This window comes from Kogia breviceps, chromosome 5, assembly GCF_026419965.1.
Source record: "Kogia breviceps isolate mKogBre1 chromosome 5, mKogBre1 haplotype 1, whole genome shotgun sequence".
NCBI classification, from domain to species: domain Eukaryota; kingdom Metazoa; phylum Chordata; class Mammalia; order Artiodactyla; family Physeteridae; genus Kogia; species Kogia breviceps.
In genome coordinates this window covers 54,905,732-54,920,752 of record NC_081314.1, presented here as the reverse complement: position 1 = coordinate 54,920,752, position 15,021 = coordinate 54,905,732, and the positions used below count along the sequence as shown (strand labels likewise).

The 15,021-nt window shown below is 44.1% G+C and overlaps 1 protein-coding gene across 13 annotated transcripts in view; it reads left to right on the top strand.

Annotated features, from left to right (window-relative positions):
* TNIK (TRAF2 and NCK interacting kinase) overlaps positions 1-15,021 on the top strand; it is a 412,179-nt gene that overhangs the window by 288,244 nt on the left and 108,914 nt on the right. For all 13 annotated transcript variants that reach the window (XM_059065360.2, XM_059065365.2, XM_067034013.1 and 10 more), the window contains exons 8-9: positions 10,365-10,419; positions 12,387-12,465. In XM_059065360.2, coding sequence (XP_058921343.1) covers positions 10,365-10,419; positions 12,387-12,465 — 134 coding nt within the window. The remainder of the gene's footprint in view (positions 1-10,364; positions 10,420-12,386; positions 12,466-15,021) is intronic.

Here is a 15,021-nt window from a genome sequence, read left to right as displayed (position 1 = left end):
TAATTGCTTTACAATCGTGTGTTAGTTTCTGCTTTATAACGAAGTGCATCAGTTATACATATATCCCCATATCTCCTCCCTCTTGTGTCTCCCTCCCACCCTCCCTATCCCACCCCTCTTGGTGGTCACAGAGCACCAAGCTGATCTCCCTGTGCTATGCGGCTGCTTCCCACTAGCTATCTATTTTACATTTGGTAGTATATATAAGTCCATGCCACTCTCTCACTTCATCCCAGCTTACCCTTCCCCCTCCCTGTGTTCTCAAGTCCATTCTCTAGTAGGTCTGTGTCTTTATTTCTGTCTTGCCCCTAGGTTCTTCATGACCTTTTTTTTTTTTCTTAAGATTCCATATATATGTGTTAGCATGCGGTATTTGTTTTCCTCTTTCTGACTTACTTCTCTCTGTAGGTGCATGGACTTTTCACCAAAGTACTTTAATGATCACCTTGAAACATCCTCATCTTATAGCTGTGGAAACTGAGGAAAGAAAGAAACTGAGGTCCAAGACCTTTGCAAGTGCACACCCCATTAGTGATCTTGTCAGAGACTTGATCCCACATCTCCCACTCTCTGTTTAAAGCTCTTTCCAATATATTACCCTGCCTCGCTCTGATGCAATCCTATATAAATATCCAATTTACCAACACAACAGCCTCTGAAGAGTATATTTGAAGAATTCCTCTATTAAAGAACATTTTTAGTTCTCCACATGTGGGGTTATTATGGAAATCAGGTCACAAAGATGCAGACATTGCAATGTCTTTGGGACCCAGTGTCTCGGGGCATTGACAAAATTATTTGCTTCTTTGGAGAAATGTAAGCTTGAAGGTCTAAAAACAAAATAATCTCCTGTAAATTTCCTCCTTCTTTCAGAGTTAGTCACTGTAATAACCTGACACCAATCTGTCTAGAAACAGCTGCCAAGTTAAAAATTAATCTCTTGCCAAAATAAATGTCATTTATTTAAACTGCTAATGATAAGCACATTTAAATAATTTGATTTGCAAATCCCTTCAGAGGAGCCACTACAAAATATATGTCCCAGACCAGATACGTGTATCATAATTGGCTCTAAGCAATTCGTCAAACTATAGTTACACCTAACAAGTGCTAACTAGTCTACATCTGGGCCACAGATACTTTAGACTGCTTTATAACATACCGTGGAGAATCAGAGTGTTTCAAACTTTCAACCTTAGCTTAGCCTTTTAAGTATTTGGACTGACTGTAGTATATATGGGACTTTTGTTCTGTGGCACAAAATTGATCCCTGTGGGACTTCCCTGGCAGTCCAGTGGTTAAGACTCTGCACTTCAAATGCAGGGGGCATGGATTCGATCCCTGGTTGGGGAACTAAGATCCCACATGCCATGTGGCACGGCCAAAAAAACAAAAAATATATATATTAAAAAAATAGATCCCTGTGATGTAGTTGTTTTCAGTAGAGTAACTAGAAGAGGACTTCCTCTGATGAAGCCAAAGCTTGGAATTAAACTGGTATCTTAAACCTCTTTGTTCAGATTAGGACTAAGAAATACAGTTTGGGGTCAGTGAAAAAGTTTTTGAGCCTAATGCATAATCCTAGGTGAGGACAAAGCCTGATGTATGAATAACCACAGGGGACATCATCCTGCACAGGATGATTTCAGAGGTGCTGGAAGTCCTTGTGACTGTGAAAGTATCCTGAGACATTAATAAGTTGAAGATTAATTTCTGTGCCTTTTATTAAAAAATAAAGAAACCTGATGAGAGAACAGATTCAACTCTATCAGCCATTTTCGACCTTAGTACGAATTAGTTTTTTAAGATTGTCATAAATGTAGGTTTTATAAGAGGAAGAAGTCATGGCAAAAATATGAGCTTCACTGATCACTTGTCCTGGGAGCATGACAAAAGGGTAGATTAGGAAGACCAAGCAGAAAGGAAGATTTGGGAGTTCTTTGAAGATTCATTTTAACTACTTTGTAGTTTTACTGTGGATCAGAGAAGAAACTATACTTTAAATAATCTTTCTACTTCTTCTTTGGCATCAGATCCTATACTTTTTTCTGTTCACTATTCTTAGGAATGTAGCCTGTCACCAGGAGACAGCTTGACAATATACTGACTTTCAAAACCCTTTATTCATTCACTCAGCGTTTATTTATTGAATACCCACTATACAAAAGGAATTAGCCAAGCTCTATCTGTATGTGCAGTTTTCATCTAGAAAGTCCATTTTGCGACCCCGTCTAAGTTAAATGGTTTGTTACTGTGTGTTTGGTTGTCCATTTGAGCCAGAGTGTATCCCAGCCTCAGAAACCGATGTCAGCATTTTGGGCTCTCACATGCTGTAGATACTTTCAGCCTAGAAGGCATGTTTAGAATAAAAGATGACTTGAAGGCCACTGGGCTTTGTTAGGTTTTCTATCACAAAAGCCCTGTCTTTAAAATAAAGACAAAATGCAAAAGAGTATAGTTTGGTATTACAAATATTTGATTATTTCTTAATTATTTATTATTTTATTTGTCTACAATGTCTTTAGAAACTGCTATAAATTCTTTTTTAAACTAGAGAAATTCAATAAAATAAGAGCCTCTGTGGAAAGTAGTCTGAAGAGCTCATGCTTTTCTTTGCAATCTGGTTTTGTCTGATAATCTACTGGGCACAGTAAGTAACTGACTGAAAATAACCCCTATCCTAAGGAGGAGTGCCAGAATCTCATTTGCCTGGTGTGTTCACTTTCCCCTAGAGGCCCTTCCTTTCTTGTTTTCAGAAAATCTGTCAAAACACTTCAAGCAAAAGGAAAGGTTTCATTCTTCTGATAAGTATGTGGGGCAATAATGAAAGCTTTCTCATTTAATAATAAGCATTCAAAAGACTTGAAATTAATAAAACTGTTCAAAATGCCTAGGCTGTTTAAATTGTTATTTTTTTTTAACTTGAATTTCATTTCAGTGGGATGGGATTTGCCAAGTATTTTATAGTCCTATGTATTTATTGCTTTAACAGAACCACTCACTAAAGAAAGTTCTCTGTGGCCAAAAGCCCATTCATAGGGAATTGGCTGCATAAAGACTGGCACATTTGTCCACTGGAATACTACGCTGCCATTTGAACCATGAGGTAGTGTATATGTTGAATTTGGGCAGATCCCAAGATACAGTGTTAGGTACACAAAGCAACTTACAGTATAGTACACATAAGAGACTCTTATTCTCCCCTACTCCATGGATAAATGGCATGTGGATGGAGAACTTAAACTTTTTCTTTTATGTATCTTTCTGTCCTGTTCTACTTTTTTACACCATAATGGTCATGCTTTCATAGTGGTTTAGTCAAGTAAGAGAAGTACAGTGAATTGGCATATCCCCTCAACCCCACCACCCATCCTCTGGCCTGGTCTGTGCTAATGTCATTTGTTATTCACCTAAACTCTGTTTATGAGACTGTGCACACAGGTGCTGTGGACCATGTAAAGTCATAGGTGTCTCCTGCAGGGTTTGGGTCAGTATTGTGCTCTGGCTGTAGAGCAAATACTCATTCTCCAGTGTTACGGGTAATTGGCTTTATTCGGGCAGAGTGAAAAGAGCCCCTGCAGGTAAGAGGCTCGACTGGAGATAAAGTGAGCAAGGCCTGACTAGTCAGGGGGGCATCACCAAGATGTGTGCGGGGTGTCATGTAAGAGGATGATATTCACATCGCAGAATGAGGTTTACCTCTCAAATGAGACCTGGCCTCTGTCTACTGAAATCTCAACAAAGGTCTCATGCCCACGCGGTAAGAAGGAAGGATGATATACACACCGTTTTTATTACGAGCGGAAATAAACTTCTATTAAACATATTTATCATGCTCCATGTTCACACCCACCTACACAGCATTCCTTACTCAGACATATCACCCCCTCCTCTGGGCTCCAGGCCGATCCCCAGGTGAAGAGAATAAGCTACTCTTCCAATATTTTCCCTCTGGTCAGATAGCAAATGTAGTTGAACAAGGGACTGTGTGGGAAAATGGGATTATGGATAACTACCTGTGTTTGATTATCCTCAGTCACCCTGAACTCACCACCCTGGTTCTGTTTATATATAATGTAGTATAGAAGTATATGGCATAGGGACTAAGTCAGCGTTTTGAAGTTGGACAGGACTGGTTTAAAATGTAGACTTCACCTCCTTGCACTCTATTCCTTCAGGGAAGTTATTTAACCTTGCTGAGTCTCTGTGGGAATAATGATTGTATATTACAACGTTATAGTAGAATAAAGTGAGCTAACGTACGTGAAGGAATTCATTCAATGCCTATTTGGTAAGTACTCAATATACGATAGTTAATATTTGTGTTCATGTGTCATGTGAAGGTACTGCCATTTGGAGCCATTTTGACCTAAAAAAAACCCCAGCAATATCATAGGATTTGAACTGCCTGTGTGCATTATACACCTCTAATTGTCTGCTTACATTGAGCCAGAATCTGTTTCTCTATAACTTCTATCTCTAGATTAAGGTGCTGCCCTTAGGGACCCATACAATAAACTCAATTTCCTTTTTCCAGCTGGAACATTTCCAAAAAGTGAATAAAGAATAAGTTGCATGACAAAAGACTAATTTCTGGTCTTGGTAAAATGGCTGATTTCTTGGTCTTGGTAAATTAAAACCTGGTAGAATCCACTGCACCTGTTATGCCTGGTATGCAGCTACTGTCTGTCAACTCTAGACCACCTTGCTACCCTCTGCTGTGGGATGATGGGGCCAGGATTCAGCTAACCCCATTTCTACCTGTCCCTCTGGGTAGACTGCAAGGCTGGAGAAGGAAGGACACGCCCTTTCCTGTTTGCTTCCCCTAAGCTTCCCGTTTGCTCCTGCATCATCCCAGCAACTTCTTTGAGTGCCAGGGCTCCTTGTCAGCTTACCTGACTCAAGTTTGCTGGTTTAACTGCCAGTCAATGATAACTGGACCTCAGGATCTGTCTGTGCCACTATTTGTTAAATACCCGCTATAGACACTGCATTGTGTTATGAACTCTGCAGATATTATCTTACTGAATCCTCGATCAACCCTGAAAGATAGGTGTTCTCTTTGGGCTACAGGTGAGGAGATGGGTTCAGAGGAGTTGAGGGGCTCGCCCCAGCTCTGCTGGCTGCGCAGCATGTGTTCTTTCTGCCTCTCGGCACACGCTGGGGCTCTGTTTCTGGGCCCCCTTGCCTCTCCTTCCTTGTGTGGCTGAGCACAAGGAAGTGTTCTTTTCTGCACTTGTTGAGCAGCCTGGCCCCAAGAGGAATGCTCTGTCATTACGTTCAAGCTGCCTTCGTGCCAGCTGGCCCCTCACCAGCCAGAAGTCGTGTGCTTGCCTCTGCCTTCTCGGAGGCACTAGAATTTGTCTCTGTTCTGTTTGTAATGCACACAGGACTGGGCTATTAATCATACCACAGGCCAGGCTGCACAGCACCTCTAGAATAATGAATTACCCAGCTCCTGCCAAAATGAGTACCGCCACAGCCACGAAGGAAACTTATCTCTCCCCGACTCTCTCCTCATCTCGTTCCGCCCACTTCCCTCTCCCGTCTCCTGTGATCTGTCTTGACAGTTGTAATTGGAACATTTTCTCCCATATTTAAGTTCTGAAGTGTCTCTGGGACTTGCTAATGTATCCAAAAGCTTAAACAAGGCCCGTCAAGGACGTTTATTGCTTTCTAACATGGGCAGTTAAGCGTAGCTTACAAGCAGCTCTGGGTATATAGGGCCAGGAATATAAATGTTCCTTTTGGAAAACAAGAGAATCCCAGGGGGAAAAAAATGATCTTAATGATGATATCAAATGAAGGCTTAAAGAAGAAGTAATTTCTGGATTGGTCACATGACAAAGGATGCGCCGGAGTTGGGATGATGTGACCTTTGGTTTGAAGGGGTTGTTTGGGAGGTTTGGGGAAAGCAGCCTAAGAGAGGATCTGAGATGCTGTGTACTGCAGAAAGGAAACATCTCTCTTGACTAACCCTTCCCTCTTCCTATGGGATAAATCCAGGATCACCTATCAACTGGGACCTCTCTTTTTCCTTACTGTCGAAATATGCTTTCTCAAATTATTGCTCTATACATATTATCACTAAGAAATGCTTTTAGCTGTACTTATGTTTCTTATGTCACCGGAATTCTGGAGGCATGCAGTCCAGGGTTGGTGTGGTGGCTTGCTGATGTCTTCAAAACCCAGGCTCCTACCTTTCTGCCCTGTCATCATTAATTTGTTGACTTATTGCCTCATGGTTGCAAAATGGTTGCTGTAGCTCCAGGTAGCATGTTTTTATTCAAGGCACTAAGAAGTAAGGAAGAGTTGTCAAGACACCAGCTATACTTGTCACTTATTTCAGGAAAAGCAAAAGCTCTTACAGAAGCTCCCAGAAGATGTTTGCCTTAGTCTCATGAGGTCACATCCTTAACTGCCATCCTTAGCTGCAGGGAAATCTGGATAAACAAGTTTAGCTTTCCTATACTCTGAAATGGAGGCAGCAAGGGCAATGGGGCTGAAATGCCTGTTGGGTTAGCCAACAAACAATACTGGCCACAACTAAGTAGAGGGAAATCGAAGAAGTCTAAACTGGGCAGGCAAAGGCAGTCTCACCTCACAGTGGAGGAGAAGAAAATGATTAATATTCTTGAGCCCACTGTGTGCCAGGTTTTGTGCTAGGCAGCATACCTACATGCATACATGCCACAGCTGTCTCTCTTGCATAATGGAAAGCTAAGCTCTGAGCAGTCTTCTGGATGCGGTTCAATTGGGAACCTGGACTTGAATCCAGGTCTGTCTGACTTGAAAGCCTATTCATGCTGCCTGTAGGAAAAGCTGAGCAGTGGTTTGAGGTGTGCCTCACGGAATCTCAGCACCTTCATTTGCGTTGCCACACCTTCAATTACCTGTAGACAAAGTAGGAATCTGAAGCAATTATTTTATGGGCCCCAAAAGGTTGTTTTCGTTTTGTTTTGTTTTGTTTTGTTTGCGGTACGCGGGCCTCTCACCGCTACGGGCTCCGGACACACAGGCTCAGCGGCCACGGCTCACGGGCCCAGCCGCTCCGCGGCATGTGGGATCCTCCTGGACCAGGGCACGAACCCGTGTCCCCTGCATCGGCAGGCGGACTCTCAACCACTGCGCCACCAGGGAAGCCCCAAAAGGTTTTTTTAAGTGAATTCACAGGTCCTTACAGTATGATGGTAGTTAAAAAAAGAACTAGCCTGGGAGGCAGGAGACCAAGCTCTGATTAAAATTTGGTGCTGAGTTGCTCTGTGATCTTGGGTAAGTCATTTTTTTCTCATCTGGGAAAAGAAAGGTTGGACTAGGTGATCTACAAAAGGTCTAAGAAAGGTTGGACTAGATGATCTACAAAAGGTCTAAGAAAGGTTGGACTAGATGATCTACAAAAGGTCTAACAGCCTTAAGACACTTAGGTTTTACTCCTTTCTCTCATGCGTCTTTCATGTGTTCAATATTTCAACAAGTATTTATTAAGTGCCTACTATGTGCCAGGCACTGTTCTGATACTGTGGCCCAGTCAACAAAGCAAAGATCCCTGCCCTTGTGGACTTCATGTTCTAGTGTGTGTGTGTTGGGGACAGAGACACAAACAATGAACAAAAAACGTAATAGATTAGTGACAAGTCAGTTACACAGTTGTCAGAAGATGACCAGTTCTCTGGGGAACAAAAGTGGGAAAGGGAAAGGGATCTGGCAGTGCTGGGAGAGAGGTTTGGTGGTCCTCACTGAGAACACAGCATTTGAGCAAAGACTTTCTGGAGGGCAGGGAGTCAGCCAGCTCGTAATTGGGCTTGGTCAGTACCAGGAGTACCAGGAGTTTGCCTGAGTTTCCTGAGCATTTTCTTCCCCTGTCTGAGGACTGGCCTGGAGCCTTTCTCATCCCAGTTCCATCATTTCCTTTCAGCTGTGTTGGCTTTCAAACCAGCTCAAGCTTCCTAGACTTAAGGGCCATTTAAATTTGACTTTGCTATGGCAAGTAGGTGCATAGAGCCTGGCCACCACCTTCATAATTTGCACCTCGGTTCACACTGCAGAAACACTCAGTTCCTCGAGATGTTGGGAAGGTCGTGGGAGAATTACCAAGGCCTGGAGTCTTATCAAAACAGCCCAACCCACCGGTTCCAGACTGTTCTTGCTGCATTTCCTGTTGAATGCTTCCTGCACACTAGCGACTCAGGGTTTTCGTCATGTTCCCCAATGATCGTCTGTGTCAGTCAACCGTAACGTTCCAGGTACAAGAGAGCTGTGTGGTCATCTTTACCAGTTACTACTCCTGAGCCAGCCTGTGATGGGTGGCCTGGGCTTTCCCCATTAGCTGCAGAAGGAACCGCAGTGAGCAAGGCCAGCAGCCTGCGGGAAGACTCAGCCCTTTGCTGGGCTGTGCCGACTGTGTGTGTGTGTGTGTGTGTGTGTGTGTGTGTGTGTGTGTGTGTGTGTGTGTGTGTGTGTTCAGTGACAACTTTGAATACACTTGAAATGGAAGATAGAGAAAGGACAACAGTTGACTCCTTGAGTTGTGTTCTATGCAGAGAAGTTACTTAGAATCTGTGGACAGTGGTTTTGCACAGGTGCACTGTTATCCGCATTTGGACTGAGAACCTTTATGAACTGTAATATTTATGTGGACAGGATAATGGCTTGTGAATTAAAGAATCCCCCCTTGGTCCTAGTGTGAGGTTAATGTGTGCCCCAGCCGCCTGCTCTAAGGTAGATCGCACTTTAGGCAAGAATCTAGACCCCATAGAAAGCCCCCTCTAGGTTGTATGGGCCTCGGTCCAAATACTGAACAAGCCTGGGTGTCACCCACTGGATACTGAGAAGTTTGGTCCTAGGGAATGGCTCAGGGTGGATTTCATAGTTTCTGTGTGGCCTTGACATTTGTTTGATGGGAATAGCAAGGGAACTTAACTTTGATCTCTGAAATCTCAGTGAGGTTACGGGTCAGAGTTTGGAATTATGTACAAAATGCAGGATACATTTAAAATGAAAGGAGGGTGAAAGTCTTCCTCAGGACTGTGGGCCATTGAACTGAATGTTACATGTGTTTTCTTATGGTTTTCCCATCTTTTGATTTGTTTCCCTCCTATGCACTATTTAGAAACTACTGAGCCATGGGCACAGTGTAGGGGAGAAGCATAGTGCTAGAGATGGCGATTGCACAGGTTGAGGTGGAGACGTTAGCCTAGAAAATTCTGATAAGAGCATAAAAGTCAGTCTGAGAATAAGAAAGACGATAAGGGTATAGGATTTCTATTTTACATATTTGTCTACTTACAAATAAAAGATATTGTTCATTCATTCAACAAATATATCAAACACCTACTACTTCTGTGGCTGGCTCTATTCTAAGCACTGAGATACAGCAGTAAACACCACCATCCAAAAGCTTCCCCGTCCTCATCTTGTTTGGTTAAATGATATGAAATTGCTGTTTCTGTAGGTTAAAAACAATTGATTATAAATACAATATGATCTAGCATTTACTCTATGATCCAGCCATTCCACTCCTAGGTTTTTAGTCAAAAGAAGTAAGAGCATGCATCCAAACAAAGACTTGTACGTGAGTATTTGTAGCAGATTTATTTTTAATGGCCTTGACTGGAAGCAACCCAAATGTCCATCAACAAGTGAATGGATAAACAAATTGTAGTATATCCATACGATGGAACACTTCTTGGCAGTAAGAAGGACTGAAGTACTGATACACGCGGCAATATGGATGGACCTTAAATACATTGTGCTAAGTGAAATAAACCAGAGGATTTCATTTTATACCAAACTTTAAAAGATGCAAACTAATCCATAGTAACAGAAAGTAGATCAATGGTTGCCTTGGAACAGAAACTGGGGTTGGGGACAGGAAGGGCAGGAGGGAGAGACTGCAAAGGGGCAAGTGGGACCTTTTGGGGTGATGGATGTGTTTGCTGTCTTGATTGTGGTGATGGTTTCACAGGTGTATACACACATCAGACCCTTCCAAATAGTACAATATGCACAGTTAGTTATATGACAGTTATACCTCAATGAAGGTGTTAAAAACAGTCGAACAGCAGCAGTTTCTTGTGTTTCATTCAGTAGATAAATGTTAGTGATAAATTAATGTTTGAAACCTTATATTCATTTTTTTCATACCTGGATTGAAAACTCACCGTGTGTCACGCACCGTGAAAGTTATTATCAACGGAAAGCGAATGAGGCTGTTCCTGCTTTTAAGCTTAGCGGGAAAAATCAGTTTGTAAAGAGACGGCTGGACAGCTTTCCCACAGGCAGTTCTGAAGCAATTACCAGGTTTAACCAAGTTATCCTCTGTTGACTGCATTTACGCATGTGTCTGTGCCTTCCTTCTTTTTCAGAGTGACTTGTGGTCTTTAGGAATCACCGCCATCGAGATGGCAGAAGGTGCTCCCCGTAAGTACCTTCCTCTGGGTGAAATCTGTTACTGGTCTGCCCTGCAGGTACTGACGCTTCCTTGCCAGGAGCTGCAGTAGCTTTATTTCTGCTACACCAAGCCCTGCATGGACTCAAGCTGGCATATTGAGAAAGCAGAGTCATCTTAAATCAACCAGGAATCCATTCATTTCAGAGGGGTGTGAGGTTCTTGTGTTTATGAGGGGAAACAAGAAAGCAAAGGGAAGCAAACTTGGAGAGTCTAATCTGTTTACAGATCTGGTGTGTAGTTTATTCTTGAACTACTCTTCGCCTGTAGTAAAACGGCGACCAAGCCATAAAGGCTGTAAACGCCAAAGTAACAAAAATTCACAGCCGATTTTCAGTGCATGGGTTAGGTTATGTGAACACTTGCACTCCGTTTCTCTCACTCCTATTAAAATACCGCTGTTTAGAGTTTTAGATTTCCCTGCTTATTGGAGGCAGAGTGGCCAGGGTTCTGCCTACCTGGAGAACCTCTCCAATTCCTGGAGATCTTGAGCACAGACCCCACAGAGAATCTCCCCAGCCCCGTGGTCACCACGAGCATGCACCTCAGAGACTCCACGCAGGAAGTGCAACTGACCAGGGGCAGCTGCTGCCATGACCCCCGAGGCTGCACCTCCCGAGGGCCACTCCGCACCAGTGACCGAGCATGGCAGGGATATAAGCAGACCCTTTCCTGGAAGACAGGGATTCCTTAGAAGGCAGCTTTCACTCCTTAGTTTCCCTCCTTGGTTTCCTTAGAGTGTGGCACAGCCTAGCACACTCCACCTACTTTTTCTCCCTCCCAGCACACTTCATAGCAATCTGACAACTCTCCCAGCTTTCCCTCGCTCCCTCTCTGTTCAGACAAGAATTTCCCCCAGTGATATCCTGTCATGTTTAATACCACCTTGGTGTCTGCTTTCCAGAGGACCCGGACCAAAGCAGGCCCCCTGTTTGTATGACAGGTCATATTGTGCTCATACGACTTTTTACCCTCAAGTTATCATAGTTTTCTTATTTCTCGTTCCAGAGTTGGTAGAATTCATCTGTAGCATGACTGGAGTGCTTATTGGCAAAATCCCCTCATCCACAATGCCAATTAGGCATTTATGAATCAGAAAAATAATATTGGCAGTCTTGAAACCATATCATCATTCTTAATGAGTAGTAGAGAGGGCTAAAAATAAATTTCCACCCACCGAATTCTTCAGCTTTGGGGGAGAATATGTTCTTATTCTAGGCACAAAGGAAAAGATACTCCCAGATGAAAAGTAAACTAGTGCAATATTCTGATTAAGATAAGAATGTATGAGTGTTTTCACTAAATGTCATCTTCACAATTTGAGATATTTTTATCTCTTCTGCCAGACTTCCTTTGCCTTAATCCTCTGGTCTTCCTGGGGCCATTGAACAAAACAACCCCCCCCAAAAAACCCATCATGAAAAGCCATTCAAAGTGTTTGGAAATACAGATAGAAAGGTGTTCTGGTCTAGTGCTTTATACTCCAAAAATCCAGGAAGGTAACATTGCATTTCCAGCATCTAAGAAATAGACAGTGGATTATCAAATATCTTTTATTTTATGATTTGGGATTTTACTAATTAAAAATAACTTACTATCTCCATTGTAGTTGTTATCTTGATGTTGTTTACTTGGAGTCTTAGATGGTTATTGATAGCAAAGCAAAGGTTGTTGAGCCTTTAACTTGTTGTCCTTAAAAATGAAGTGAAAAGTAGACATGTTAACAATCTCTAATTGAAACGCGTTGGATTATAGGAGACTCCTATAATCAGCTCATTTAACTGCTCACCAAACGGAAGCTTTGTGATCTTCTGACACCGCTCACTGGTCATGCCTGGACTCAGGGAGCCATCTGGCAGCATTAGCAGCACAGCTAGGACGGGCTTGGCCTGGGTTTGGCCTCCTAACCCGAGCTGGCCCTTGTTTTGGTCTCTTGCAGCTCTGTGTGACATGCACCCCATGAGAGCCCTCTTTCTCATCCCCCGGAACCCAGCGCCTCGGCTGAAGTCTAAGAAGTGGTGAGTTTGGTCTTCCGTGTTTTACAGGTCTAAGAGCAGGGTTTTCTGTGATTCGCTTTTGGATGAGCTCAAATCCTTAGGTCCTGCTGACAAGATTAGACTAATATGTACTAAGACTTGGTGAGTGATTATGATGTTATTCATCTTAAAGTACATATTGAGGACCTACTATTTGCACAGTAAGTCCTTATCTTCACACCTTCAAGGTAAGGAGGTATTGGGTAGCAGAACCCAAGTAATAACATCAAAGTGCTTTGATTTATTACTCCGAGTAATATCTTTCCTGGTAGCGCAGCATATCTCATCAGAAAGGGTGATAGTTTGGAGTCAGCCCATTAGATTAGCTGACGTTTTTCTGTTCCTTAAGACATTAACTCCCTAAATGTATATACACGCTCGGTAGTATGTGAGATGATTTCACTGCTCTGAGCATGAGCATTTATAATTTTTATTTTTATTTTTATTTTTATTTTTTTTTTTTTTTTGCGGTACGCGGGCCTCTCACCGCCGCGGCCTCTCCCGCCGCGGAGCGCAGGCTCCGGACGCACAGGCCCAGCGGCCATGGCCCACGGGCACAGCCGCTCCGCGGCACGCGGGATCCTCCCAGACCGGGGCACGAACCCGCGCCCCCTGCATCGGCAGGCGGACCCTCAACCACTGCGCCACCAGGGAAGCCCTATAATTTTTATTTTTGCTATTGCTTTCTCTTTATGGCAGGTGATACTGGCTTCTTATTTGGGGAAGTGATATAACTTTTCCATCTAATAAACTAATTCACATAAAAAGTGACTTAATTTAAAGAAAAATGCTAAGTGAATACTTGTATGGGTGGTGAAGTGTAGGGTAAAAATTGTGTTGGTAGTGTATGATTGACTAGAATTTGGGAACAGAGTTCTACATGTTAGGCCAGGAGCTGGACTTTTACTATGTTGTGCACTTACATCAGGGTCTTTGTATCTTGTCATGCTGTGACAAAAAATTCATTGCTCCTCCCCTTCCCCCTGTGGATATGGTATATCCTCCTTGGTACATTCTCAATTCTGATTCCCTTTGCCCTGGGCCCAATTCCTGGACCATTTATGACCTCCTACCCTTTTCTAGAGACATATTCTAGGGAGCTTGAGCCTGAAGGGACAAGATTCTTCTGCCCCTTTTCTTTTACTTTTTAAAAAAAAAAATAATTTATTTATTTTCATTTTTGGCTGCGTTGGATCTTCGTTGCTGTGTGTGGGCTTTCTCTAGTTGTGGCGAGTGGGGGCTACTCTTCGTTGCAGTGTGTGGGCTTCTTATTGCGGTGGCTTCTCTTGTTGTGGAGCACGGGCTCTAGGCACACGGGCTTCAGTAGTTGTAGCCTGCGGGCTCAGTAGTCGTGGATCTTGGGCACTAGAGCACAGGCTCAGTAGTTGTGGCGCACGAGCTTAGTTGCTCCGCGGCATGTGGGATCCTCCCGGACCAGGGCTCGAACCTCTGTCCCCTGCATTGGCAGGCAGATTCCTAACCACTGCACCACCAGGGAAGCCCCTCTTCTGCCCCTTTTCATACCACTTCGTGATCAGCTCTTTGACCGAGGCCCTCATGTTTCTCATGCACCCGCCCACAGTTTCACCCTCCACTATACGAGAGCAATTGTAATTAATACCATCATCCAGGAGTGACATAGCGACCCTGGTCGAACAAGAGAAAGGCATACTGCACAGAGAGAGGGAAAGGAAACAGCCAGAAGAGACGACAGCCTCAGAGTTAGTTGCTGAGGGCTGCACAGGAAGAGAGAGAGAGTTGCTATTGGTAACGAGGAGGCAGAGCATCCTCCCTCCCCTCTCCGGAGGGTCACTGTGGTGTGAGACAATCACTCTCTCCCCAGCAACAGCCTTCCATTGGGCACCACACAGCATGTGATCCACAGGCGCCCAGAGGCACTGCTTCCTCCCTTCTTCTGGAACAGACTCCTGGGGAGGAGTTGGCTCAGTTCTGTTCCTTGGAAGTGTCAGTGGCACTGTGAAGCCCTCCGCTAGCTTTCTGCCTGTGCTTCACGCCAAGCCTCCCGGGAAGGGGGGTGGGAGGGCTGCTGAGTCCAGTGGGCTTCACCTGCCCTGTCCCCTCCCTTCCTCCTCTGCCTTCACTGCTGCTGGACAAAATGACCATCCACACGTCTGCTCTTTGCCTGGCACGGTGTGGCCACACACCTCGTTTCAGAAATATTTGTGTTGATTGCCAACTTTAAAAAATCTGGCGGTTGAGCAGTCCATGGAGATTTCGGACCTTTTTTGACAAAGGTGCAGCAATACTGTCCTGCCCAGTGGTTCCTGCTCCCCATTTTTTATTTATTTATTTTTTTTGCGGTATGCGGGCCTCTCCCGTTGCAGAGCACAGGCTCTGGACGCGCAGGCTCAGCGGCCATGGCTCACGGGCCCAGCCGCTCCGCGGCATGTGGGATCTTCCCGGACTGGGGCACGAACCCGTGTCCCCTGCATTGACAGGCGGACTCTCAACCACTGCGCCACCAGGGAAGCCCCCTGCTCCCTTTGAAGGTGAAGGCTTGTGCTTCTGCCCCAGTCA